Below are 23,928 nucleotides of genomic sequence, written 5' to 3' on the forward strand. Positions count from 1 at the left end.
GTTATTTTTTATTTAAAAAGCAAAAAGTTTTTTGCAGCATCATTGTCATTTTAAAAATACTTAAAAATGCTTTCCAAGCATTAATTAAGCAAGATTGGCTGGGAACCATAGTTGCATAGTAGACATGTATAGCTCTAGTATGTTGCTTTCCTTACTTCTGCTTGCCTTAGATCAGCTGTAAGTCCTAGTCTCTGTGATGAGAAGGAGAATCATTAGCAGGAATTAAAACACAGCGTGTGCTGGGAGAGGAAGAGACCACATACAAGGAAGCGTTACTACAAAAGCTTTACTTGATATTTATGACCAAGAAACAGAAGCAAACACCTTCACCTTCTCCAGAAACAGAAGCTGCAATATTAAATGCGCAATGAGAAGCTTTAGTAGTTTTTTTCTTTGTTAATTTCTGGTGAGGTTGTAAATGGCACTCGGCGGTAGCCTGGCTCAGGTTTGGGGGTGGTGGATCTGAGCAGTTGAGAAAATCTGTTCTTCATTTCAGCAGTAGTTATTCTTACCTGGACCTTGTTAATATTTCAGTACTTTCCATCTGCAGTTACTCTCCATCATTTCCACTCAGCTGTCCCTTCGGGTTACATGATTAGTTTCACAGAATATATCACTGAAAGAATTAGTGCCCCTTGAGGCTGTAGATAGCTCTGTGAATCGATTCAGTTGAGCTGTTAGGTTCAATGACTGTTTCTACCGCAACGACTGTGAAAAAGGAATGTGGTAGGGATTAGAGCACAAGGAAAAGGTGGTTGCATTGAAATCATACCATTGTATGGATATCTTTATTCGTCGTACGAGATAAACAAGAGTTCCACCCAAGGAAAATTCCATGCCTTGTTCCTGATTATCCAGTTCATTGCTACAGTGTGATCCCAAGACAAATGATGCTGTCACCAAACCCTACGTCTCGCTTTCTGGGCTCAGTGCCAATGAAGTGTGTTATTGGACATGATTGTTTTGCCTCCAGAAAAAACATATGAGAGCGATGGATTGCTCCTAGCAGATCAGTAGTTCTCATTTGGAAAATGAGTAATGTCACTGTTACAGCCTAAATGAGAGCGCGGTTGTTTGTGGGGAGGAAAAAGGCACTGATGCTGAAGGCACTGTGCTGATGGTCAGAAAAAGTTGTTTTTACAATGGCAACAAGGTGTTTCCATAGGGGTTTTATTTGGTTCGTTTTCTTGCAGTAACTTTCATGGTAAGGTAGATGTATTTTGATTTCTTCTGTGATAATTTATAATAAAGGATTAGTCAGATATATGTGACACAGTCCAGATTTTCAGACGTTTCTAAGAACAAATCAACCTACCTAAGCAAAAAGAAGCGAAGCCGATGCCATCCATGATTAGAGATGGGTGATCTGTTACACTTCAGGATATAAATCTGTGCGTTTCCTTTGGAACCACACTCCAGTTTCTGTGACCAGTAGTGGCTGGGAGTTGGGCTCAGCTGGAAGGAAGTAGCGTTTCATCCGCTTGCTATTTTATGGCTGTAGCGGAGCGTGCCTTTCTCTGCTAGTGGACAATGCCTTTCTGCACTTGCTCACATGGTTGTTACTGGAAGTGGGGAACGTGATGTGATGGGGATGTTGAGGAGGGGTTTGTTGCACTTTTTGGTATAGGTTACATAACTTGTAACTCTCCCTTAGTGCTTAGCTATTCTAATTGCTCTCTTCAATCAGTGGTTGATTAGGATTTAATTTTGAAGCATGAAGCAGGTCTTGGCACATTTCCGGTCCCATATACCGTCTTTCTTACATTTCTTGAATTTATGATGAACATTTTGGCTGTTCTTTTTTTCCTTAAATCCATTTTTGTTGTTGTTTCTAAGTGTACCAAACTCCTCTACAAGCATCAGAAATAATTAGACCATATTTCATTTAAATTTATGTCCTTTTAATCTCTTTCCCTCTACCCAAGTCCTCCCATGTACCCTTTTCTGTGGCGGGCAGACCAGATAGTGGGCCATGTCTCTCAAAATGGAGGGACTAGGTTAAAACTACTTACTCAGTACAGGCAGTCTCCTTTACAGACATCATTCCAAGAGCCTTAATATCTCTTGAGATCTCAACTCATCTGTCAGACTTGGCTGAACATGACCAACAGTTTGGTAAAATAAGAGGGGGACGTGAGTTTTAAACTTCGTCTCTAAGAAGCACAATGAGGTGATATCATCTGCTGTTTCCCTTGTCTCTCCTAGATGATTCGCAAAGAAAGCAGTATGAGGAATGGCTGCAGGAAACACAACAGCTTCTTCAGATGCAGCAGAAGTACCTCGAGGAGCAAATTGGAGCACACAGGAAATCAAAAAAAGCACTCTCAGCAAAACAGCGTACGGCCAAAAAAGCTGGACGCGAGTTCCCAGAAGAGGATGCAGAACAGCTTAAGCACGTCACAGAACAGCAAAGTATGGTCCAAAAACAGCTCGAACAGGTAATCACCGGGACACCAAACTGGTCACCTTAATACTGAGCTGTTGTAATGGTACGACTCTTCTCCTTAGTTCTACTAAAGCATGAATTGAAAATGCTGAAATACAGGGGGGTTCTGCGAAAGGAGCTGCTCTGTATCATACGTCGTGTGTGTCGTGTGTAGCTGCATCACTGTGGGTCACCAATGGCAGTGGAGTTGTAGGAGAATGCACTACAGCAAAAACTATGACAAAAAGCTGTTGTTGTAGTTTGGGAAGAGAATTTCTTTAGCAAAATGATTTATAACAGAGTTCCTAGAGCCATGAGAAACAGAAGTGTAAGCTTTAGGCTGCAAAGGAGTCTAAGCACGTCAGGCTCTGTTTCGAGATGGATTGGCTTTCTTACCTCTGACTTTTTCAGATGTCTTTATGTAATCAGTGCCCCTTGGAAATAAGCCAGTTAAATGTTACTCTTAGAAAATCTCTCTTCATTACATTTTTAATGTTAGCGTGGTTTTATCATCTGTCTCATTTTTAGGTACTAATCATTAGCGTACTGTCCGCTACCATACCCTAGAATAGCAGAGGGGAAAGGGATATCTGGAGATAATCCAGTTAAGTCTCCTGATGGATGGAGAGCTTGCTTCATGGATAGATCAGATGGCTCAGGGCCACGTCAGTCAAGTCTGGGTAATTCTTCAAAGACAGAGGTTTCCCAGCCTCTCCGGGACCCTGTTGCAATGTGTAACCACTTTCACTGTGTGGGTTTTTTTTTATCTTTACATTGAGTTGGAATTTCACTTGCTGCATCTTGTAACTGTAATTATAGTAAATGAGACTAAAGTTAAGCCTGCAATTACTTTGATATATCAGTGGTTTGGCCAGCAGTACAAAAAGCTGTGTTCTTCGAGTCATCATTTGAGAAATGATCTGGTGTGGTGTTTCCTTACTGTACAGGTGGGGAATCTTTTCATTGTCAGTCGGGAACGAGTAGTCCTGCCAAATGCTAAAACACTTCAGACTTACCTTTATTAATATGAGGTTAGAACTTGGCATCAGGCTGCTTGGAGTGAAGTACCGAGTGATACCTGACACCAAAGTTCTTGCTCCTGTATTGCCTCAAGGCAGAGCATGCGTTGGATGGGTTATGCGTTGGTTTGTCTTTTCACTATGCAGGAGAAGGGTGATCTTCTACAATGAATAACAAGTCGAATGAACACAAAAATACTAACTTCAGCCATCTCCATCATCCATACTTCAGTCTACTCTTACAGTGGGGTTACATCAGAGCAATGGCTGATAATGGTATTGCTGGCAGGTCCCTTCAGTGCCTGAATTAAAGCTGTTTGTAAATCAGGCTAAAGCACTGATTTAGATCAGTCACCCTGATCATAAGCAGCACTTTCATATACACCGAGATAGAAATTATTTAATAAGTTTTCACTAAAGAATATTTTCAAGGACTTCCTATGTAAAACAATTCATCACTCTTTAAAATCAGATCAAAACCCTTTTTTGTGGAATCAAGCTTCTGTTTGTTTGTTTGTTTGTTTTGAAAAGGATAAACTGTATGTATCTATAGAGAAAACTATCAAATCCCTGTGAATTTTTGAGGCTGGTCACAGGCACAGAGAAACTGGAGCTGACTCTGCAATGTGAGCTTATGTCTGACGGGGTTATTGGCCCAGGCACTGTGCCATGCAGACACAACCGTGTTGTTTCTATGGCAAGGGCAGCTTAACTGCTTTGGTGTGGCACTGTGCCTGTGCTAATAAGCTCTGTATCATTCTCCACTGCACAGGGAGAATCACTAGGTTGGTCTGCACAGCTACTGGTCCTGCAAGGTCTCATTTACCTCCAAGTACAGTCACAGGGCTCGTCACCACTGCATATCCAAGCGTAGTGCTTTGGATGCCTCCTTGTTTGATCAAACAGAGCTGACACAGTTATGGCAGCGTACCAATTGAAAAGTCCTGGGGTGCTGGACTGTGCAGGTGGATCCACTTGGTGGCTTTATGCAGTAGCTCAGTCTATCTGGCAGTGTCAGTGCCAAACTAGAACTCCTAAGTCATCTTGGACCTGAAATTACTCTATTGAATAGCGTTTTGGGCTTCATCTGTCCTGCATTCTGTATTGTGTCCTATAATACTCTCTTGGCCTGAGCTTTGTAGTTTCTCTCTTGCCCCAGATACAAGAGAGTGCTTTCAAACATGTTTAATTATGTTATGGACTTTCACATCAGTACAAACAGCAAATGGAACTGCAGAAGTCATAATCTAACAAAGAGAAAGGGAAAGAGAGAGGGAGATTCCACAGCCCATGCATTGCTAACCAAGTAATTATTATGGATTACAAGCCCTTTCAGCAGCTGTTTTTTTCCTCTGCTGTGTGATGTTTGGGGTTCTGCCTATGAGGAAATGGGATTTTGCCACACTGTTTTCCGGCAAACTTCTTCTTTTCAGCTGTATCTTTAAAAAGATGTATGAAGACGTGTGAACATCACCTATCACAGCTTCCTTTTAGCTGTCCCCCAGCTATTGTTACATAGATGATAGGATCTGTACAGGGATCTCTTTGATTTCAGGTTTGTGTGTTGTTTAGCACAGTGCAGTTTTGGTATACATAACCTTAGAAAGGGAGAGGAAAAAAAGCAATACAGAAGTCCTGTTTTCACATGAGCTTCATTCCCTGCTGGTGAGATGCATGTTTTATGATCCTTTACAGTCAGCGCATGTCAAAGATGAGTAATGACTTCTTTAATTTACAGATTCGAAAGCAACAGAAAGAACACGCGGAACTAATTGAGGAATATCGAATCAAGCAGCAGCAGCAGCAGCAGCAGTGTGGAATGGCACCCCATGCTATAATGCCAGGAGTCCAGGCTCAACCACCAATGGTTCCAGCAGGAACATCACCAGCAATGAATCAGCAAAACTTCCCCATGGTGGCACAACAGCTCCAGCATCAGCAGCATCCCGTGGTGATCCCGGGACAGTCCAACCCTACCAGGATGCCCAGTATTTCCGGATGGCAGTCTACAAATCCCCCTGCAGGTCATATTTCCATTAACCCAGCAAGGATGCAGCCTCCAATGACACCGCTGCCAATTACTCCTGGTACAGCGGCTCCTGTGCCTGGTCCAAATGCAACTGCACAGTCAGGACCACCACCAAGGGTGGAGTTTGATGACAATAACCCTTTTAGTGAAAGTTTCCAAGAGCGGGAAAGAAAGGAACGATTACGGGAACAGCAGGAACGGCAACGCATTCAGCTTATGCAGGAGGTGGACAGACAGAGGGCTTTACAGCAGAGGATGGAACTGGAACAGCATGGCATGATAGGGTCTGAATTAAATAACAGAGCGTCCTTGTCTCAGATCCCTTTCTTCAATTCCGATCTGCCTTGTGATTTCATACAAACTCCGCGGCCTCTTCAGCAGTCTCCACAGCATCAACAGCAGCAAATGGGACAGATGCTGCAACAGGGTCCTGTGAACTCACCTCCTGCCACAAATTTCTTGCAAAGCAATGAGCGGAGACCAGTGGGACCTGCAGCTTTTGGACCTGATGCATCTGCTGTTCCGGGTGGATCCTCTAATTTCCATAATGTAAAACAAACACATGGGAGTCTTCCTGGGGCCACCTTTACGCAGAACCAGGTCAGGCCTCCATTTGCTCCTGCTGTACCTTCATCTACAGTTCCTTCATCTGCAGCACTAAGCAGTGGTGCCCCATGTGGTTCGGACACAAGTGTGCCCCAGGGAGCAAACTTCCCTGGGTCAAGCCAGTCCCTCATCCAGCTGTATTCTGACATAATCCCAGAAGAGAAAGGAAAAAAGAAAAGGACACGAAAAAAGAAAAAGGATGACGATGCTGAGTCAATAAAAGCCCCATCGACTCCCCACTCGGATATAACGGCACCATCAACTCCAACCATTTCTGATTCTACCTCTACCCCCACCGTTAACACCCCTAGTGAACTGCCTCGTCATCAAGATGAGCAAGAGTCAGTGGAGGTAACAGGTCCATCAACGTCTAATGCAGCGGAGAGCCAGGCCTCTCCAGAGCTGGAGTGTCAGCTCCCCAGCAGCAGCTTGCCACCGAAACAGCCGAATGTGAGTACAGAGACTGACAAGGCCAAAGCAGAGACACCTGCTGGCATTCAAGAAGTTAAACTAGAAAAGGCAGAAACCGATCAGTGCTCAGATCAAACCGAGCCGAAAACAGAAAATCAAAGCGCTGTTAAGGTGGAAGAAGATAAAGTCTCATCTCAGCCTCCCTCTTCAGCTCAGAGTCCAGCACAGCCAGCCAGCGTTCCAGCAGCCAAAGGGGAGTCAGGGAACGAGTTGCTCAAGCACCTGCTTAAAAACAAGAAGTCCTCATCTCTTCTGAACCAGAAATCAGAGAGTAGCTGTCGAACAGAAGAAGAGGCTGCTGGAGATAAGAAGCTCACGGACAAGCAGAGTCCAGCTGAAGGAATGGTGAGCCTCTCCCTGCTTTTGTTCTGCGATGGTTACCAGCTCTCAGTGGCTGGTTTTTGTCTCTGCTTATTTTTAATTGAAGGAGGCATGAATTCTTTGTGTTAATGGCATTATATGGCTTAATAATTCATAAGACTTCTTAAAACAACTTGAAAAATTGCTTTCTATGTAGGTAGGATACACTTGAGACCTGGTATAATTATTTTATTATAGTATTAAGTGTCTACGCTGTTGTTTTATCAGTCTCCCAACTCTAAATGCATCCTTGAAATAAGGTGTAAATACATTTAAAATGAATGAAAACTGATAAACGTAACTGTGAGCAGCAGGTAACTTAGGTAAATGTATGACAGGAGTAGCAGTGAGAGTCCTTGTGTCAGGGCTTGTGCAGAGCCATTGCAAACAATAATTAGGAGAAAGAAATCAGTCCCTTCTTTTGGCATGAGAGCACCTGCTGCATTGCCAAGAGCCATTCTGATTGTTTGTACACAACTGTCCTTTTATGTGAAGAAGGGCTTTGCAAATCTGTGCTAGCAGTGATTTAGTACAGCCCAGACCGAGTTTTCCCTTCGTTATGCTCTTATGAGAATCTCCCAGGCTGCATGCCTGTGTTTTAGTGAGTGTTCAAAAGAAAATAGTTCTGCTCTGTGAGCTTCAGTGATGAGCTCAGTTGTCAGTGGTGTGGATGGTAAGTCATAACTCTGTGTGCAGGGACAGTGCAACTGCAGTGATGCAGTGAAGTAAACAAACTATATGCGTGCTCCATTAGCAGTGAGGTATATATTACATGGTATATATTACACTGTGCTTGTTCTTTCAGACTGTTGTGCAATAAATTTGAATGGACTGTCTATTATATTGTCAAAAATTCTGCTTCACTTCCTTTTTTACGGCCAGCAAACTGCAGGAAACCAGATGCAAGGTGCATTCGGGTGTAGTAACAGCCAGCTCCAGAGAGCAGATGTGGGGCATGAAACCAAGAAACAGAGAAATAAACGAACTCAGAGGACAGGAGAAAAGGCAGCTCCTCGGTCCAAGAAAAGGAAAAAAGAGGAGGAAGAAAAGCAGGCCATATACCCCAATGCTGATACGTTCATCCATCTCAAACAAGTACGTAAACAATACGACACTGGGTAGCTCATCAAGGGGACACTTGCAAAGAGTGGGTTTCTTATTGTGAAAACCAAACGGATAATGGCGTTGAATTCTGAGCACAGGGTGGAGATAGTTGTAACTTCCACAGAAGCAGAAAGTGTAAAGGCTCGGATTTATTTCGCTTTGGAAGAACTACTGACGTGGCATGTGTTCAGCAGGCTCAAAACCATGGAATTCCTGCCTGCTTTGGCTGCTGCCCTTGCTGAGCTGCCACAGAGCTGGGAGCAGTGGCTCCCCTGGGCTGAGGACTGTCTGACTGGGGGGTTAGAAATAGATGGTCCTTAAAGTCACTTCCAACCTAAAGTGATCTATGAATCTTTGGTGCCTGTAAAAGGAGAGGGGCCTGAGTTTGTGACGGTTGTCTGATAGTGGGTAAATTCCCTTCAAAAAAAACCAATAGAAACTACTAACAACTGAGTGTCTGTGATGATTCAATTTTATAGTTAGACTAATTTCTTTTTTCTTTACTTTCAATGTAGCAGCTTTCTCTCCTACCTTTGATGGAACCAATAATTGGAGTGAGCTTTGCACACTTTCTTCCCTATGGCAGTGGCCAGCTAAATGCTGGAAATCGACTTGTAGGAAGTTTTGGTAGCGCTACCCTTGATGGGGCTTCAGATTACTACTCCCAGCTCATATACAAGGTACAGCTTCAATCTGGATTTCCTCTGTGGGCTCCTTGAGAGAAAAGTTCATGACATCATTGCTGCAAGTTGGTTTAGATTTGTGCCCTTCGTGCAACCAGAAGAGAATCATCTTCTGTCGTTAGATTAGATGGGCTGGTCAGTGTTGAAACAGACATTGTTTTGCTGTTGTGAAAGTTGAAATCGGTTCTAGAAACTGTTGTAAACGGGTTAAAATGTGCAAGTGTTCCACTTACGAATGGATGCTAAAGAGTGAAAACTGTAATTACAGATTTATGGAGCAGAAAAGGCTGAATTCCCAGTACTTTGCAAAGTCATTGAAAGCACTAAAGCATTTCTTAATGTGAATCAAATGGGAATTAGACTTCTCTCATTTGTCCGCTAAGCTCTAACTAAAAGCTCCGAGGAAAAAAAAGAAAGATGTTTGTTGATGAGCAAATAATCCACAGAATTTAAGACTCTCTGAGATCAGGATGGCAATGTTGGGACAGCAGCAAGAGAGCAAACAGGGAGTTAAGTCTGGTACTTGGTGCTTATTCCAGCCTGAGAATGGTTACTCTAGGCTGAGAATGGGACCTGGCAGATGTGGTAGCTGTGGATAATGCTTTCTAGCTCTGTATTCATGACTGCAATGAGAGAAGATACTGAAATTTGTACTTAATTTTGGTTTAAAGTATGGACAATTAAGTGAGCTAATGAGAAACAGCAACGAGTGTGAACTTGCAGAGTGAGGTTCTCCATGGTAACTACTTCAGCAAAAGCTTGTCCTGTGCTAATGTGAGGCAGCTCCCCTTTTAGTGAATAATGGGTAACTCCTTTATTGTGATGGAGAGCCCCTGTAGAATTGCTCTCTCAGTCTTTAGATCAGATCTTTGCTTAAACTGTAGGAACTTATTGAGGCTCCCGAAGAGTTCCTAAAAATGCTCTTTGTGCCTTTGTGTAAATAATTCAGCTGTACCTTCTAGCAGGAAAATATACTTCTCATGTAAACCATTTCTCCAGTTGTATCCTTGAGAGTAAGAAAACGTTGTGTCTCTTCTAGCAGGAAGTTGTTCCTCATATTTAGTTGCATATTTGAGAATTGACTGTCACTGTTTATCAGTGGTACCTCTGGATGTTAAGATAAGGGAGTGGGTTACAATATCTACTAGTAGATCATGGCAAGTTTTCACGCTGTGCTTCATGACTAACTTCCAGTTCTTCTCTCTCCTGCAGCAGAACAATCTGAGCAATCCTCCAACGCCCCCGGCCTCTCTTCCACCCACACCACCCCCTGTGGCATGCCAGAAGTTGGTAAATGGCTTTGCAACCACTGAAGAGCTTGCTGGCAAGGCTGGTATGTTGGGAGGCCACGATGGTAAGGCTAATGCTTATTGTTTGCCTTATAGCTGAGTCAGCTTTGTAGCAAACTATGTAATGGATAACTGTGATGTTTCTCGGATCCTATAGTTCACTGTTATACAGGCAGTATGCCCAGGCTCTTTTTAAGCTTGTAATCACTATCACACCAGTTTTGTTTTATACCAGCGTAATGTCAAATGATAAACTTTTTCTTTCCCTTTTGAAAAGACGTTGGGAGTTAGAAGCTCTCCTAAGAAATGAATAAGTTCAGAATCCACTTTGTGGTGTCCACTACAAATTTCCTGCTTTTTTTTTGGTTTGTTTTTTGTAAAGTGATGAGATAAATCACAGATGGGCAAACATTTCTAAGCTACAAGTGGATGAGAGCAGTGTTAACATCTGCTGTTAATGCCTTGGTTGTATCTGGAGCCAATGGTATGGCTCCCAGAATGAAAATCAGTAAGAAGAGCTGCACAGATGTTTTGTTCTGCTGTGTTTCTCTGATTTTAGTTACCAAAGCTCTGGGACCAAAGCAGTTCCAGTTACCTTTCAGACCACAAGATGATTTATTAGCAAGAGCGATGGCTCAGGGCCCTAAAACTGTGGATGTTCCTGCTTCCCTTCCAACACCACCTCACAACAATCAGGAGGAGTTAAGGTGGGTTTTCCCTGACATCTTTAAGTAACGTACGTGGAACAGATTCTGCAGTCGTTCAGTAGGAGATGAGACTGTGAAGGTGTGAAGAACCACAATCCCTTCTGCATGGCCATACAGTGCTGAGAACAAAGCAGAATCATTTGGTCCAGTTCACTCTTCGCATTCCATGTGAAAGAGCAGCATAGTGACAAAGGAGACTTAACGCTGTTGTTCAACCCAGTATCCTGTTAAGTTACCAAGAATCCTTTACCTTGATCTGTTAAAAGTGAAGGAAAACTGTATTTTTCCTGAAGGAACGTAGTGATAACAGCAGTGTGGTCCTGGTGTCAGCCTGAAAACTCCCCTGCTCGTACTAACAGTTTCTGTTATCATGGGAAATTCTTGCTGGATTGTGAGAGACTCCCTGCAGAGATCTTATCTTTTTCCTCCCTTTCACCTACCGACCTAAATGTGGGTGTGTGAGGGAGGAGTGGATGAGTGAATTTGGTTAAACCAGAAAATATTAAGTATTAAACACTAATTTTTACTCAGGTACATACAGCCATAGGGACAGAGGCTGTAAAGGAGCTGGCCATTGCTGCTGCCTCTCTTCTCCTTTATGTCTTTCCCAGTAACCCATCTTATGCGCTGAAGTATTAGCCAGACTTAGCAGCCTACCCTATAGTTACATTCCATAACTAGTACCAAGAAGCACGGTGTCTTCCTGCTCAGATTCGTATTACTGGTTCACAAAGGTTTTTTTGGCCATTTCCAAAACAGCTTTTCTGGGTTTTGTTCCAGGGTTCAGGATCACTGTGAGGACAGGGACACTCCTGACAGCTTTGTTCCATCTTCCTCTCCTGAAAGCGTGGTGGGAATGGAAATAAGCAGGTATCCAGACTTGTCGGTTGTAAAGGAAGAGAACCCAGAGCCTGTACCATCTCCCATCATTCCCATCCTACCTAGCAGTACTGGGAAAGGTGAGACTGCAGCACAGTGAGCAATTAGAAAATTAGAAAGAGACTTTTCCCCTCCTAACTGCAGGATTAACCGGGTGTGTTGCATTTTAATTTCAGGTTCAGAAGCCAAAAGGAATTACATAAAGGCAGAACCTGGTTCAGGAGCATTACCTGGTTCTGCCTTCTTTGCCTCTCAGCTTGGACCACCCCAGAATGGTCCTAAATCTGGCCTTATTTCTGTAGCAATTACTTTACATCCCACAGCTGCCGAGGTAAGAAATGAGCCTGTGTTAAATACATAAGATACAGCAGAAGTTAGTATATGCTTTACATAGTGGACGTGAAGGAAGCTACAGCATAGTAAAACAAAAACAGCTACTGCAACCTTCTAATGGTGGTTGGTGTGTTTTTATTATCGTTTTCAGAATATTAGCAACGTTGTCGCAGCATTCTCCAATTTGCTGCACGTCAGAATTCCCAACAGCTACGAGGTCAGTAATGCTCCAGACGTCCCATCCTCCATGGCAGCAGTCAGCAGTCACAGGGTGAACCCATCTGCTGAGTACCGGCAGCATTTACTGCTCCAGGGGCCTCAGGCAGGATCCATGGGTCCTGCCAGGATTGCAGGGTCTTATGGCCTGAAGCAGCCCAATATGCCATTTGCTGCAAACAGCAATGGTAAGTAGGCATTAATTCTTTTAATCGAGTCAGTATTAATCCATGTCAACTTTATACATTCTTGGTCACAAATTAAATAGCTGATTCTCATTCTGAACAGTAGTTTTCTTATGTGATCAGTACATGCCGACCTGCTCCTGATGTTAACAGTGGAGTTATGGGTCCCTCTCTGATTTCCTGTGTCACATCAGATACTTCTTCCAGTCTTACACAATGTTATTAATTTTTGTCCAGTCTGCTTTTAAATACGTTGTTCTGGAAGGTTGTTACCATGCTGGTTGACACGAGTTTTGAAGCACGTATTCCGACATTGTTTTAGTTAATCATCTCATATACAAGAACTTATTATTGCCTTGTTGTTCACGGAGGTGATTTGACCTGATTTAAACAATCTCCACATCAGGATCGAATTTAAAGTTTGCTCCCCTTCCCCATCCGGGAGGATTCTTCTCCTCTAAACCACTGGAGAGCACTGTGATTTCTCATAGGTTTGCTTTAATCTGTTCTGGTATCCAACAGAGTCACCTATTTTGCAGGTATAGCTGGCTATAAGGAGCACAGTCAGAATATTGCAGACAGCTCAGCACTGAGGCCTCGGTGGTGCTCTCATTGCAAAGTAGTCGTCCTTGGCAGCGGTGTGCGGAAGTCCTTCAAAGACCTGCCTTTCTTGAAACAGGTACTGCAATGGAAGTAGAGTTTCTTGCATGTCATGGCCAGTAACCAAACCAAGGCAACAAACAGTTCTGCTCACCAGGCCAACTGATGCCAGTTCCTGATTTCTTTGTGTTCTCTCTTTTCTGTGAATCCTAATTAAGGACGAGACATTCAAGTGAACTGGCAGTGCAAATAAGAAATGTCAGAGTAGTTACTTATGTTAAATGTACTTCATTAAATTCCATAGAAGAGGTCCCATAAATAGTGACCTCCTGCTTTACTCTGCTTTTCTCTTTCTGTGACCACTTCAGAGAACGTAAGAATTCAAGAAGAGCCTGTGTGTAAGGCAGCACCGCTTTGCCACGTCAGAAATTGCTAGAAGAGCTGGAATACTTTTACTCTCTCTGAACAAGAAGCAGATTTCAGTCTCGATGTCTTGTGTTTTACATTGCATATTGTATGAACAGAATCCCAAGCTGCTCCTTAGGGTCTCCGTCAGATGTGGAGTGTTTTGAGCACAGCAATGTCATTCATTAAAGAGTACCAGCGCTCTTTTTTTGAGTAAGATTGAGGTGGTTATGCAACAAAGGTGTACAGTCAGAATTCGTATATAAAATGGATGGGCTCACGTAGTCAGAAGAACGTGGAATTCCCAGTAATGCTTTGCAGATGGGTCAGTAGATAAAACTTGACAAACAATCTCTGACTAGAATGAAACGAGACATTCTTTTCTCATCTTAAAGATGAAAGAAAATGGGTTTTTATTTTGCAACCGTGCCTGTGGAGCAGATGGGTGCACGGTATTAGAGAGCTCTGTTCGGATTGTTAAACTTCTGTTAAAGGCAGAGAAGTGAATTTCTGTGGCGAAGTACTGAAGAACAAGGCTGTAGGTGGTGTTAATGTTTGATCTGTCAAATGAGTATTTATATCACAGCAGCACTCATTATTTCACAAATGTTCTACAAATGAAAAGGTGGGCAGTTTCTTGCTTCATTACAATTAGTGTGTGAAGAGTGATGTTAAAATGCGCTTCTGATAATCTTCTGCGTTTGATCCCCAGGATTCCCAAGATGGGTCTGATAAAATGAAGGACATCGTATTCTGTAGCAACAACTGCTTTGTTCTCTATTCAGCAGCTGTGCAAGCAAAAAACTCAGAGAACAAAGTAAGTATCAAATGCTGGCAGGCCCTAGATGAGGAGAAATGGGGCGGGGGGATGCTTTACTTTGTTCTGTAGGCTTCATAAATGAATTGTTCTCCATTCAGACATTGAAATTTTGAACCAGCAGAGCAGAGTAGGATTTGTATTTACAGAACCTAACAGAGATGAGTGACAGAACATCTCTGGTTGAGGCGCCACTATAAGCTAAGTTAGACCTTCAAGTAGATGCTCAAAAGAGATGTTTTAAGAGCGCTTCTTTTCACTAACTTGGTTTCTACTTTTTGTAGTTCAAGTCTACATTTTTCCCTACACTGGTGGACAGAGTTGGCAACGTGCTCCAAGCATTACCTAGTTAATAACTTCCCACGTGGCCACGTGTTCACTGTAGGATATGCAGCCTTCCTTCAAATGCATCTTTCCTGCTTCCAGAAGAAGCAAAGAAAAAAAGCACTGGATGAGAAAATAAATGTGTTTACATCCACATGCTTGCTCAAGTGCATCACCACGTACTTAATTAAGTTAATTAAATGTCATGTTCAGCCTCTTAATCCTTTCATTTATTCTTTCAAGATTAATTACACAAACCACATTGAGCACTTCTGAACTGCTGTTCTTCTCCTTCTTCTTTATTTCTTTTTTATTAACAAATCTCTGCAGGTTCAATTCTTGTTTGCTATAACTGAGTTGTTAAGGCCTGGAGGTATATGATTAATCCAGAGCCCCGCAGGAATTCTGTTGTCATGTTTTTGGGGAAATACATGGAATTAATGCTTGGCTTTCCCTTCTAACAAATAACACGTTTCTTATTCTTGAAATTAATTCTGTGACCCATATTTTTAGTTGCTTATGTCATAACTACACTTGCAAAGAACAGCTAAAAACCTCAAACCTCTCAATTCCATTGCTTAGGGCATTTGATTAGTTTTACATTTGAAGCCCGTATGCAGGATTATGTGTTTTGTGTTAAGAATTGAAGGGTGCCTTGCTCTGGGTTGACTGGAAGGACTTTAGTGCTATGTATCCCAGCACAAGTTATGATAAAACAGGTAAAGGTGACTCCTTTCTCTGTTGCTTTATTGGAGCTTTAGGCATTCTGAGTAGCTCTTTCAGTTCAGTTCTGATGTGAAAGTTTTCAAGAGCAACTTACTGCCTTGGGATTCTTTTCTTGAGAGTTTTCTGTTGGTTTTGCAGGAGTCGGTTCCATCTTTGCCACAGTCACCAATGAAGGAGAGGCCGCCTAAAGCATTCCATCAGTACAGCAACAACATCTCCACTTTGGATGTCCACTGTCTGCCTCAGTTGCAGGAAAAAGTGTCTCCGTCATCTTCACCTCCAATCATTTTCCCCCCTGCATTTGAAGCAGCCAAGGTAGAGGCAAAACCCGATGAGCTTAAGGTAACGGTGAAACTCAAACCCAAATTAAAAGCAATACACAGCAGTCTTGATGACTGTCGGCCTCCGAGTAAGAAATGGAAAGGAATGAAGTGGAAGAAGTGGAGCATTCAGATTGTGATTCCTAAAGGATCGTTCAAACCTCCTTGTGAAGAAGAAATAGATGAATTTCTTAAGAAATTGGGCACGACCCTTAAACCAGACCCAGTGCCTAAAGACTACAGAAAATGCTGCTTCTGTCATGAGGAAGGCGATGGGTTAACTGATGGACCAGCAAGGCTTCTTAACCTGGATTTAGACCTTTGGGTCCATTTGAACTGTGCTCTTTGGTCTACAGAAGTCTACGAGACACAAGCTGGTGCCTTAATAAACGTGGAACTAGCCCTGCGAAGAGGCTTGCAAATGAAATGCATGTTCTGTCACAAAATGGGTGCCACCAGCGGTTGTCACAGGTTAAGGTGCACCAATATTTATCACTTTACCTGTGCCATTAAAGCACAATGCATGTTTTTTAAAGACAAGACCATGCTTTGCCCCATGCACAAACCAAAGGGAACTCACGAGCAAGAACTCAGTTACTTTGCAGTCTTCAGGAGGGTCTACGTGCAGCGCGACGAGGTGCGGCAGATCGCTAGCATAGTACAGCGGGGAGAACGCGACCACACTTTCCGAGTGGGGAGCCTGATTTTCCACGCTGTGGGTCAGCTTCTCCCACAGCAGATGCAGGCGTTTCACTCCTCCAAAGCGCTCTTCCCTGTGGGCTACGAGGCCAGCCGACTGTACTGGAGCATGAGGTATGCCAACAGGCGCTGCCGTTATCTGTGTTCCATTGAGGAGAAGGATGGGCTCCCGTTGTTTGTCATCAAGGTTGTGGAGCAAGGCCATGAAGATCTGGTTCTTAGTGACACGACGCCAAAAGGTAAATTTTATCTGCTGGAGCGATGACTTTTTGGTTTGCTATTTGTTATTACTGATACTTTCCGCAAATCTGATGAATGTGTCAGTCAGATTTTATAGACACGTCTCTACTTCAGAAATTGCAGCGTAGTGGTTGTAATGAGCTTCCAGGGCCCTTCTTTAATTTAACAAAACAGTTCAGAGAGGCTGAGAAAGGAGTCATGTAAGTTACACATAGAAGATTTGTTACGGGCTCCCAGGACTCTCAGGGTTGATGGTAAGTTGTAAGGATGTTAGTGCAAGTTTTCTTCCATGAAAAGTGATTGCTTAAATAGGATACTGCTACACGGCTCTCTTCAGGTCCATTGTGCTGAAGGTCATAGGCGATAAAGGGACTGGGAGTCGACCAAGTCACTGTCAGAGCTGGGAGCATTGCCTCTGCTGGGGTGAGGAACAGAACAGTATGTGAGAGAATAAGCATATAGGGCAGATCTTAGAGACATGGTGTATGGACGTGGCATGTGTTACTTTGAGTTTTAACCAGTTTAAACCACAGCCTACAGAACTGCCTACATAAAATGAAGCACTGACTGTCATAGTTAACTTTTAGAAAGTTCTACCTTGTGCAGGTTTTCTAAGGAGAATCTCTTCGGTCACTTCAGAAAGTCCACAGTTCCCTGGAGAGAAAAGTGTAGTAATACTGGCATGGAATTGAAGGTTTCCCAGCTCTGTTCCCAAGGAAGGTGCAGCACAAACGTTGATTGGAATTTTTTCCAGCCAAAACGGCTCATCCCAAACGATTGTCCATTCTGCTTTGGAAACACTGACCTGCTCTTTTATACAACCAATGGCAAAATGCCTTTTCAGTATCGATTCCAGGTTCCAGCTATCTTCGAGCATTAGTTTTAAAACCGATACAATAGATTCCTTTTTGATCCTCGTAATTCTTTCCCATGTGGTTGTGTAGGTGTGTGGGATAAAATTCTGGAGCCCGTTGCCTCAGTTAGGAAGGAGTCAGAAATGCTGCAGCTGTTCCCCAGCTATCTGAAGGGCGAGGACCTCTTTGGTTTGACGGTGTCTGCGGTGGCGAGGATCGCGGAGTCGGTGAGTCCTCCTCATCTGGTTTCAACCCCCTGCTACGTGCAGGGTCGCCAACCAGCAGCCCAGGCTGCCCAGAGCCACATCCAGCCTGGCCTTGAATGCCTCCAGGGATGGGGCATCCACAACCTCCTTGGGCAACCTGTTCCAGCGCGTCACCACCCTCGGAGTGAAAAAGTGAGAAATGAATATTTGGTTACATGTCATTAACACATAATTACTCAGATTTTCTTTTCTTTTGTGTGTGTTTTCTTGCAGCTCCCAGGGGTTGAGGCCTGTGAGAACTATACTTTCCGCTATGGCCGAAACCCCTTAATGGAACTTCCTCTTGCCATCAACCCCACGGGCTGTGCCCGTGCCGAGCCTAAAATGAGTACCCATGTCAAGAGGTTTGTGTTAAGGTATTTTGTTTTAATTTCACATAGTACAGCCCAGGGTTTATAGGCTGCTTAGGGTTATTTGTGCTTTCGTCTGCTGCTTACAAACCCTGTCGTCCTTGGCTGTGTATGTGCATGCCCAAATCAAAGGAGTTGCTGTGTTGTCTCTGCTAGCTGGCTTTAAGTGTGTGTACGTCTCAAAGAGTTTTGCATTGCTGTTGTGTCTGTCTTCAGAGAAATCTTCAGTTTTTCTTGTATTTTTTCTTGTTACATGCCCAACTCCTACAGGCCTCACACCTTGAATAGCACCAGCACATCGAAGTCATTTCAGAGCACAGTCACAGGGGAGCTGAACGCGCCTTACAGTAAGCAGTTCGTCCATTCCAAGTCCTCCCAGTACCGGAAAATGAAAACAGAGTGGAAGTCCAATGTGTACCTGGCTCGCTCTCGCATTCAGGTCAGTCCTCATCCCGGGCACTTCCCATGCTAATGTTGATGTGTTCTTCTATTGGATGTAGTTGTTTTATGTTAAGAAATGGAATGAAGCAATTGCAAAATTCCTTCAAAGCTCTTCTCAAGATCTGGTGATTTGGATGTGGGAAATCATGGCAGAGTCCCAAGCAGGACATCTTATTAATTGTTGTAAATATCTTTAAAAATAGTTTGTTGCAGTTGACTCGAAAAAAAAATGAATTACATTATTTCAAGGTGTTTTTGCCATGTTTCTCAAAAGGCTCATGAAAACTAGTAATTATATGAATGTACAGTGGAAGTGTATGAGACACTCAACTCAAGCTGAGCAACGAGGAATGAGGCCTTCAGGAGGGGTTCAGCACTTCATTGCATTCAGAAAGCAGAGTGTTCTTAGGACTGTTGTCACTGTGGGTTTGTTCCACAGACCGTGTTGCACGAAAGCTGCGAGGTGACCTCATTGCAGCCTTCAGTACCTCAGGGGAGCCTATAAGCAGGAGGGGAGTCAACTCTTTGAAAGGGTGGATAACAGCAGGACAAGGGGAAATGGTTTTAAGGTGAGGGAGGGAGGATTTAGGTTGGATGTCAGGGGAAGTTCTTTACAAGAGAGTGGTGAGGTGCTGGCACAGGCTGCCCAGAGAGGCTGTGGATGCCCCATCCCTGTAGGTGTTCAAGGCCAGGTTGGATGGGGCTCTGGGCAGCCTGGGCTGGTATTAAATGTGGAGGTTGGTGGCCCTGCATGCGGCGGGGGGGGGTTGGAGCTTCACGATCCTTGAGGTCCCTTCCAGTCCAAGCCATTCTGTGATTCTGTGCGTGATTCTGTGATTTCTGTATACAAGCACTGATATTATTTATTTTAGGTTGGACTTAACCATGACACTGTGCTGTTGTGTTCCTACTATGTTTCTCCACTCTAGGAAGGCCTACTTTAATTTTCAGTGAATCTGTAATCTTCACACAGTCAGTTATAAGGTATAAGAGGTGTAAGAGAAGCCTGCTTTCTTACCTAGGCAGCAGCCAAGTATGTTTTACCACATCTGAAGTATTTACTGCAAATGTGCATCCTTCTCTGCGCTGTTACCACATCAGCTGTTTTCCTGTGCTATTTTCTTTGTGGGTTGTTGACTTCTCTCATGATTTTCTTCAGGACTGTTTTTGGGGCATGGTGAGGAATGCAGTGTCAGTGTCAATTTATAATGAATTTCTAACTCACAGCATATTTTTTTGTAGGGCCTGGGCTTATATGCTGCTAGAGACATTGAAAAGCACACTATGGTCATTGAGTACATCGGAACGATTATCCGGAATGAGGTAGCAAACAGGAAGGAGAAGCTTTATGAATCTCAGGTACTGGGAGTGTTCATTCCCTGTTGTTTCTCTCCTTCCCCTTTCAAATGCTCATCAAATGGGACAAATGCTGCCTGCTCTCAGGGGTTGGGAAGAGACAGACAGGGCTCTGTGATGACTGTAGGAGTCAGGTCCTCCGAGTTCTGTGTGCTGCTGTGCTATAAGTGCTGTAAGAGCAGTGGGCTAAAAAGGACAGCCAGATGTGTCTGCAGGGTTTGTTACATGTGCTTAGATGTTCAGTACATCTCACAGCACCACAGCCAGGTGATATGCATGCTGTTTCCTGGAGGACAAAGAGAGAACTGTCACGGGGACGTCAGCACCTCCACTTCTTAGCAAGAACTTCTTTCCTTAAATTTAAAGCAGTTTTCTTTCTGTAACTCAACAGTCTCATAATGGTTAATGCATGTAAAGATCCCTGATGTGAGGCAGTACAGAAATCCAAGCTATTAGTACTGGATGGGAGAGAAACATTACTTAGACAGGTAGACACGGCTGACCCACTCGTCCCCTCACAAAAGAGGGCGGTTGGTGGCAGCGTTCCTCTGTTAGATGAAGTGTGTGAGTCCCTCTCCCAAGCGAGCATGTAGGGATGAAGGCAGAAAAACTCCTGGAGGTAACCCCGGCGCTGCTTGTTTCTGTCATCCATGACTGTTGAAAACCTACACGGGTCTGTCTTCCAACTGTGTGTTTCAGAACCGCGGGGTGTACATGTTCCGCATTGACAACGACCACGTCATCGATGCTACCCTGACGGGAGGTCCTGCAAGGTGGGTGACTCTGGGGACAGCCCCCATCCCATCCTCAGCTCTCCCCATCTCCCTGCTGGGGTTGCATGTCAGGGATGTGCGTTTCTGCTTTCTTGGTGACTTTTGGAACGGAGTTCTGTAGGCTGGAACATTGCAGCCTGTCCCACTGAAATGGACTCGTCTTTTTTGTTAGCGTTACTCAGCCTTCCTTATGTTTCGTGGCGCCTGGGGAGAAGGTGAATCTTTTTTTGTTTAAACATTTTATTTTGTTGGCATTCTGTTGGTAAAGAAACAAGAGCAGGATAAAGTAATTGTATCTGGAATTGCAGCCCTAAGGATGAGGTCATCCTGAGGTTTGGTGCAGACTCGCCCCCAGCACTGGGACTCATCTTCCATAAGGTCACCTTTTCAAATGCTCTGTGTTTGTGTTCACAGGTACATCAACCACTCGTGTGCCCCCAACTGTGTGGCGGAGGTGGTCACTTTTGAGAGAGGACACAAGATTATCATTAGCTCCAGCAGGAGAATCCAGAAAGGGGAGGAGGTAGGGCCGTCTCATCTGGCTTTCCCCCACTGTTGCTAGTTCATTTCTAGATGCTGCCACCCTGCAGTGTGGCTGCGTGGGGAGGTGAAGTTGCCTTTCCCCCTTTCATTTTAACTCTTGCCGGTTTCTATGAGGAACATTGGTGTATTTTACCATCTAAACTGTAGGTAGAAGGAAAGATGTGGTAAAATCCCATTGCCTTATAACAGTTCTCCTGAATCTTCTTCCAGCTTTGCTATGACTATAAGTTTGATTTTGAAGACGACCAGCACAAGATTCCATGTCACTGTGGAGCCGTAAACTGCCGAAAATGGATGAACTAGAATTGCATTCCTTGCTGTCTTTTGAGGGTTGCTTGTCCCTGGGAAGAAGTGATTCACGTTCTGATTTTGTCGACAGAAAATCGTTGCCTTTTTTGAAGGGGGAAAGGAAAAAAAAAAATAATAATAATACAGAAAGAAATCACTTCTGGAAGTCCAGATTTCATCTCCGGGATCTCAAAAGAAAAGAAACCAACCTCACAAAGCAAAACAAGCACCAGAAGCAAGCCGGCAAAATCCGAAGCTGACTTTCCAGCCACACGGAGGTTAAACTGAGTTAACGGAATGGTCCAGCACTTTTGTTTTTGAGCTCACTAAGGAGAAACTGTTTAACTTGGGCAAAGAACCGGGCGCTGACCTGCGGCGGGCAGGTGGGCATTTATGAATGTAAGACTGAAATCACCAGCGAAAGGGAGAAGTCCAAAGTGCTGGCCACAGCCTTATTTGATAAAGGGGCAGGCCCTCTAATTAAAGAAAAAGTTTTAAATAAAAGTAGACACCACTGAACAAGGAATGTACTGAAACGACTTCCTTAGGGATAGAGCTAAGGGAAAAATAACTTGCACTAAAATACATTTAAATACTTGATTCCATGAGTCAGTTTATTGTAGTTTTTTGATTTCTGTAAAATAAGAGAACCTTTTTGTATTTATTATTGAATAAGTGAATGAAGCTATTTTTAAAAAGAGAGTTAGAAGAAAGCCAAGCTGCTGCTGTTACCTGCAGAACTAACAAACTCTGTTACTTTGTACAAAAGTGTAAATATTTTGAGGAAGTAAAAAAACAAAAAAAAATACAAAAAAAAAAAATTACAGTATAAAAAAAAAAATAGTTATTGACCAAATGCTATCAATCAGACTCCGCAGCAGTTCGGGTGCTCATTATCAACCGTCAATAGGGATGTCACAATATGATCTCCGCGCTACCAGACAGACGTGCTTACGGTGACGGAACAACCAAAATCTCCATTTCAACAGAGGGTTTTGTTGGTTTTTCCTTTACGTTTCAAGCAGTCCCAACTGTGGTCGCTGCAGATTTCTTAATCCAAACCTCCAGCCCGCGCCCTGTGTTCCAACTCTGCCTTTTGGAGACGCTGAGGGTAACGTAGACTCCTTTGCTTTGCATTATATTGTTGCATCCCTATTTCTTCAGTCAGGTTTTTCTTTCGTTGTTGTTTCTTTTTTTTTTTGTTTGTTTGTTTGTTTTGTGCTTAAAATTGGTGATAACTGTGAATAACTGCTCAAACCACCCGAAATCAAGAGGGAAAAGGCGCTGAACATCGGGGTTTTTCCCTTCAGCAAAAGTAGGCCCGAGGAAGGGGATGCTGAGCGTGAGAACAGCGTAGGAGCGCACAGGAAAAGGAGAAACAGAGCGGAGACGGAGCGCTTGCGGCTGCAGGACGCTGGCAGTTGGGGGTGCGGGAAATGTAATTTAAAGATGTGTTTGTATGGATTGGTTTGTTGGTTTTTTTTTTGTTTGTTTGTTTGTTTACATTTCTTTAAAATAAAAAGTAAAATTAAAACACTGTTTTTGTGTTGGCTTGTAGAGGTTTAATCCGCTTTTTGGAAGCAGGTTAGCTTTTTATTTTGTACTTCGGATTCTGGTACTGACACTTCACAGACTAAATATAAAGGAAGAAAATGAAGTTCTTTTTTTGTTTTGTTTTGTTTTTTTCTCCTTGTGTGCACAATGAAAGTGGACTGTAAAACTGTTGGTATATTCAGTGCTACAGTTCTGACCTTGTAATGTATATGGCATGATGTATTTTTATCTTACAGAATAAATCAATTGTATATATTTTTCTCTTGATAAATAGCTGTATGAAATTGTTTCCTGAATATTTTTCTTCTCTTGTACAATATTCCGACATCCTACCAGTATTTGTCTTACAGGTTTTGGTTTTTTTTTGGTTTTTTGTTTTTTTTTTTCTGTTCTGTATAATAGTATCTAATGTTGGCAAAAAAAAAAAAAGAAAAGAAAAATGTCACAAAAAAAAAAGAACCAACCCAACCAACCAAGACTTTTTTTGAAGCATTCAGAGTGTTCTGGGGTTTGGAATTTGTGGAAACAGATTTAGAAGATCAGCATTTACAAATAAAAATATTTTACATCTATAAACCGTTCCCTCCTGTTTCTCTTGGGGGTGTTTCTGCTTTTCTGGCCCCGCGCAGCTCCTCTCCAGCACCTCACAGAATCGTAGCATTGCTCAGGTTGGAAAAGACCTTAAAGACCATGGAGTCCAACCACAACCCAACCACACTACCCTAACTAACAACCTTCTGCTACATGACATCCCTGAGCACCACATCCAAACAGGTTTTAAACACACCCAGGGATGGTGACTCAACCACCTCCCTGGGGGTCCCATTCCAGTGCTTAACAACCCTTTATATAAAGAAGTTTGTCCTGATATCCAACCTAAACCTACCCTGGTGCAACTTGAGGCCATTTCCCCTCATCCTGTCACCAGTGAGAAGAGACCAACCCTGCTCTCACTGTAAGAACCTTTCAGATATTGGAAGAGAGCAATAAGGTCTCCCATCAGCCTCCTTTTCCCCAGACTAAACAGCCCCAGTTCCCTCAGCCTCTCCTCATAGGGCATGTTCTC

The 23,928-nt window shown here is 43.3% G+C and overlaps 1 protein-coding gene across 10 annotated transcripts in view; it reads left to right on the forward strand.

Moving 5' to 3' along the window:
- The window catches only part of KMT2C (lysine methyltransferase 2C), a 176,912-nt gene extending 153,482 nt beyond the window's left edge, over positions 1-23,430 (forward strand). For 7 of the 10 annotated variants that reach the window (XM_072327392.1, XM_072327391.1, XM_072327397.1 and 4 more), the window contains 19 exons: positions 2,206-2,438; positions 5,183-6,895; positions 7,793-8,005; positions 8,530-8,694; positions 9,910-10,051; positions 10,546-10,693; positions 11,474-11,652; positions 11,749-11,903; positions 12,057-12,309; positions 12,846-12,985; positions 14,024-14,128; positions 15,317-16,436; positions 17,382-17,518; positions 17,771-17,913; positions 18,178-18,346; positions 19,591-19,707; positions 20,404-20,477; positions 20,892-21,000; positions 21,231-23,430. In XM_072327392.1, the coding sequence (XP_072183493.1) occupies positions 2,206-2,438; positions 5,183-6,895; positions 7,793-8,005; positions 8,530-8,694; positions 9,910-10,051; positions 10,546-10,693; positions 11,474-11,652; positions 11,749-11,903; positions 12,057-12,309; positions 12,846-12,985; positions 14,024-14,128; positions 15,317-16,436; positions 17,382-17,518; positions 17,771-17,913; positions 18,178-18,346; positions 19,591-19,707; positions 20,404-20,477; positions 20,892-21,000; positions 21,231-21,323 (5,408 nt within the window). In that variant the 3' untranslated portion in view covers positions 21,324-23,430. The remainder of the gene's footprint in view (positions 1-2,205; positions 2,439-5,182; positions 6,896-7,792; positions 8,006-8,529; positions 8,695-9,909; positions 10,052-10,545; positions 10,694-11,473; positions 11,653-11,748; positions 11,904-12,056; positions 12,310-12,845; positions 12,986-14,023; positions 14,129-15,316; positions 16,437-17,381; positions 17,519-17,770; positions 17,914-18,177; positions 18,347-19,590; positions 19,708-20,403; positions 20,478-20,891; positions 21,001-21,230) is intronic. The other 3 variants (XM_072327396.1, XM_072327394.1, XM_072327395.1) reach the window with 3 other exon arrangements.
- Positions 23,431-23,928: the final 498 nt, after the last annotated feature.

The sequence above is a fragment of the Excalfactoria chinensis genome, chromosome 2, assembly GCF_039878825.1.
Source record: "Excalfactoria chinensis isolate bCotChi1 chromosome 2, bCotChi1.hap2, whole genome shotgun sequence".
NCBI classification, from domain to species: Eukaryota; Metazoa; Chordata; class Aves; order Galliformes; family Phasianidae; genus Excalfactoria; species Excalfactoria chinensis.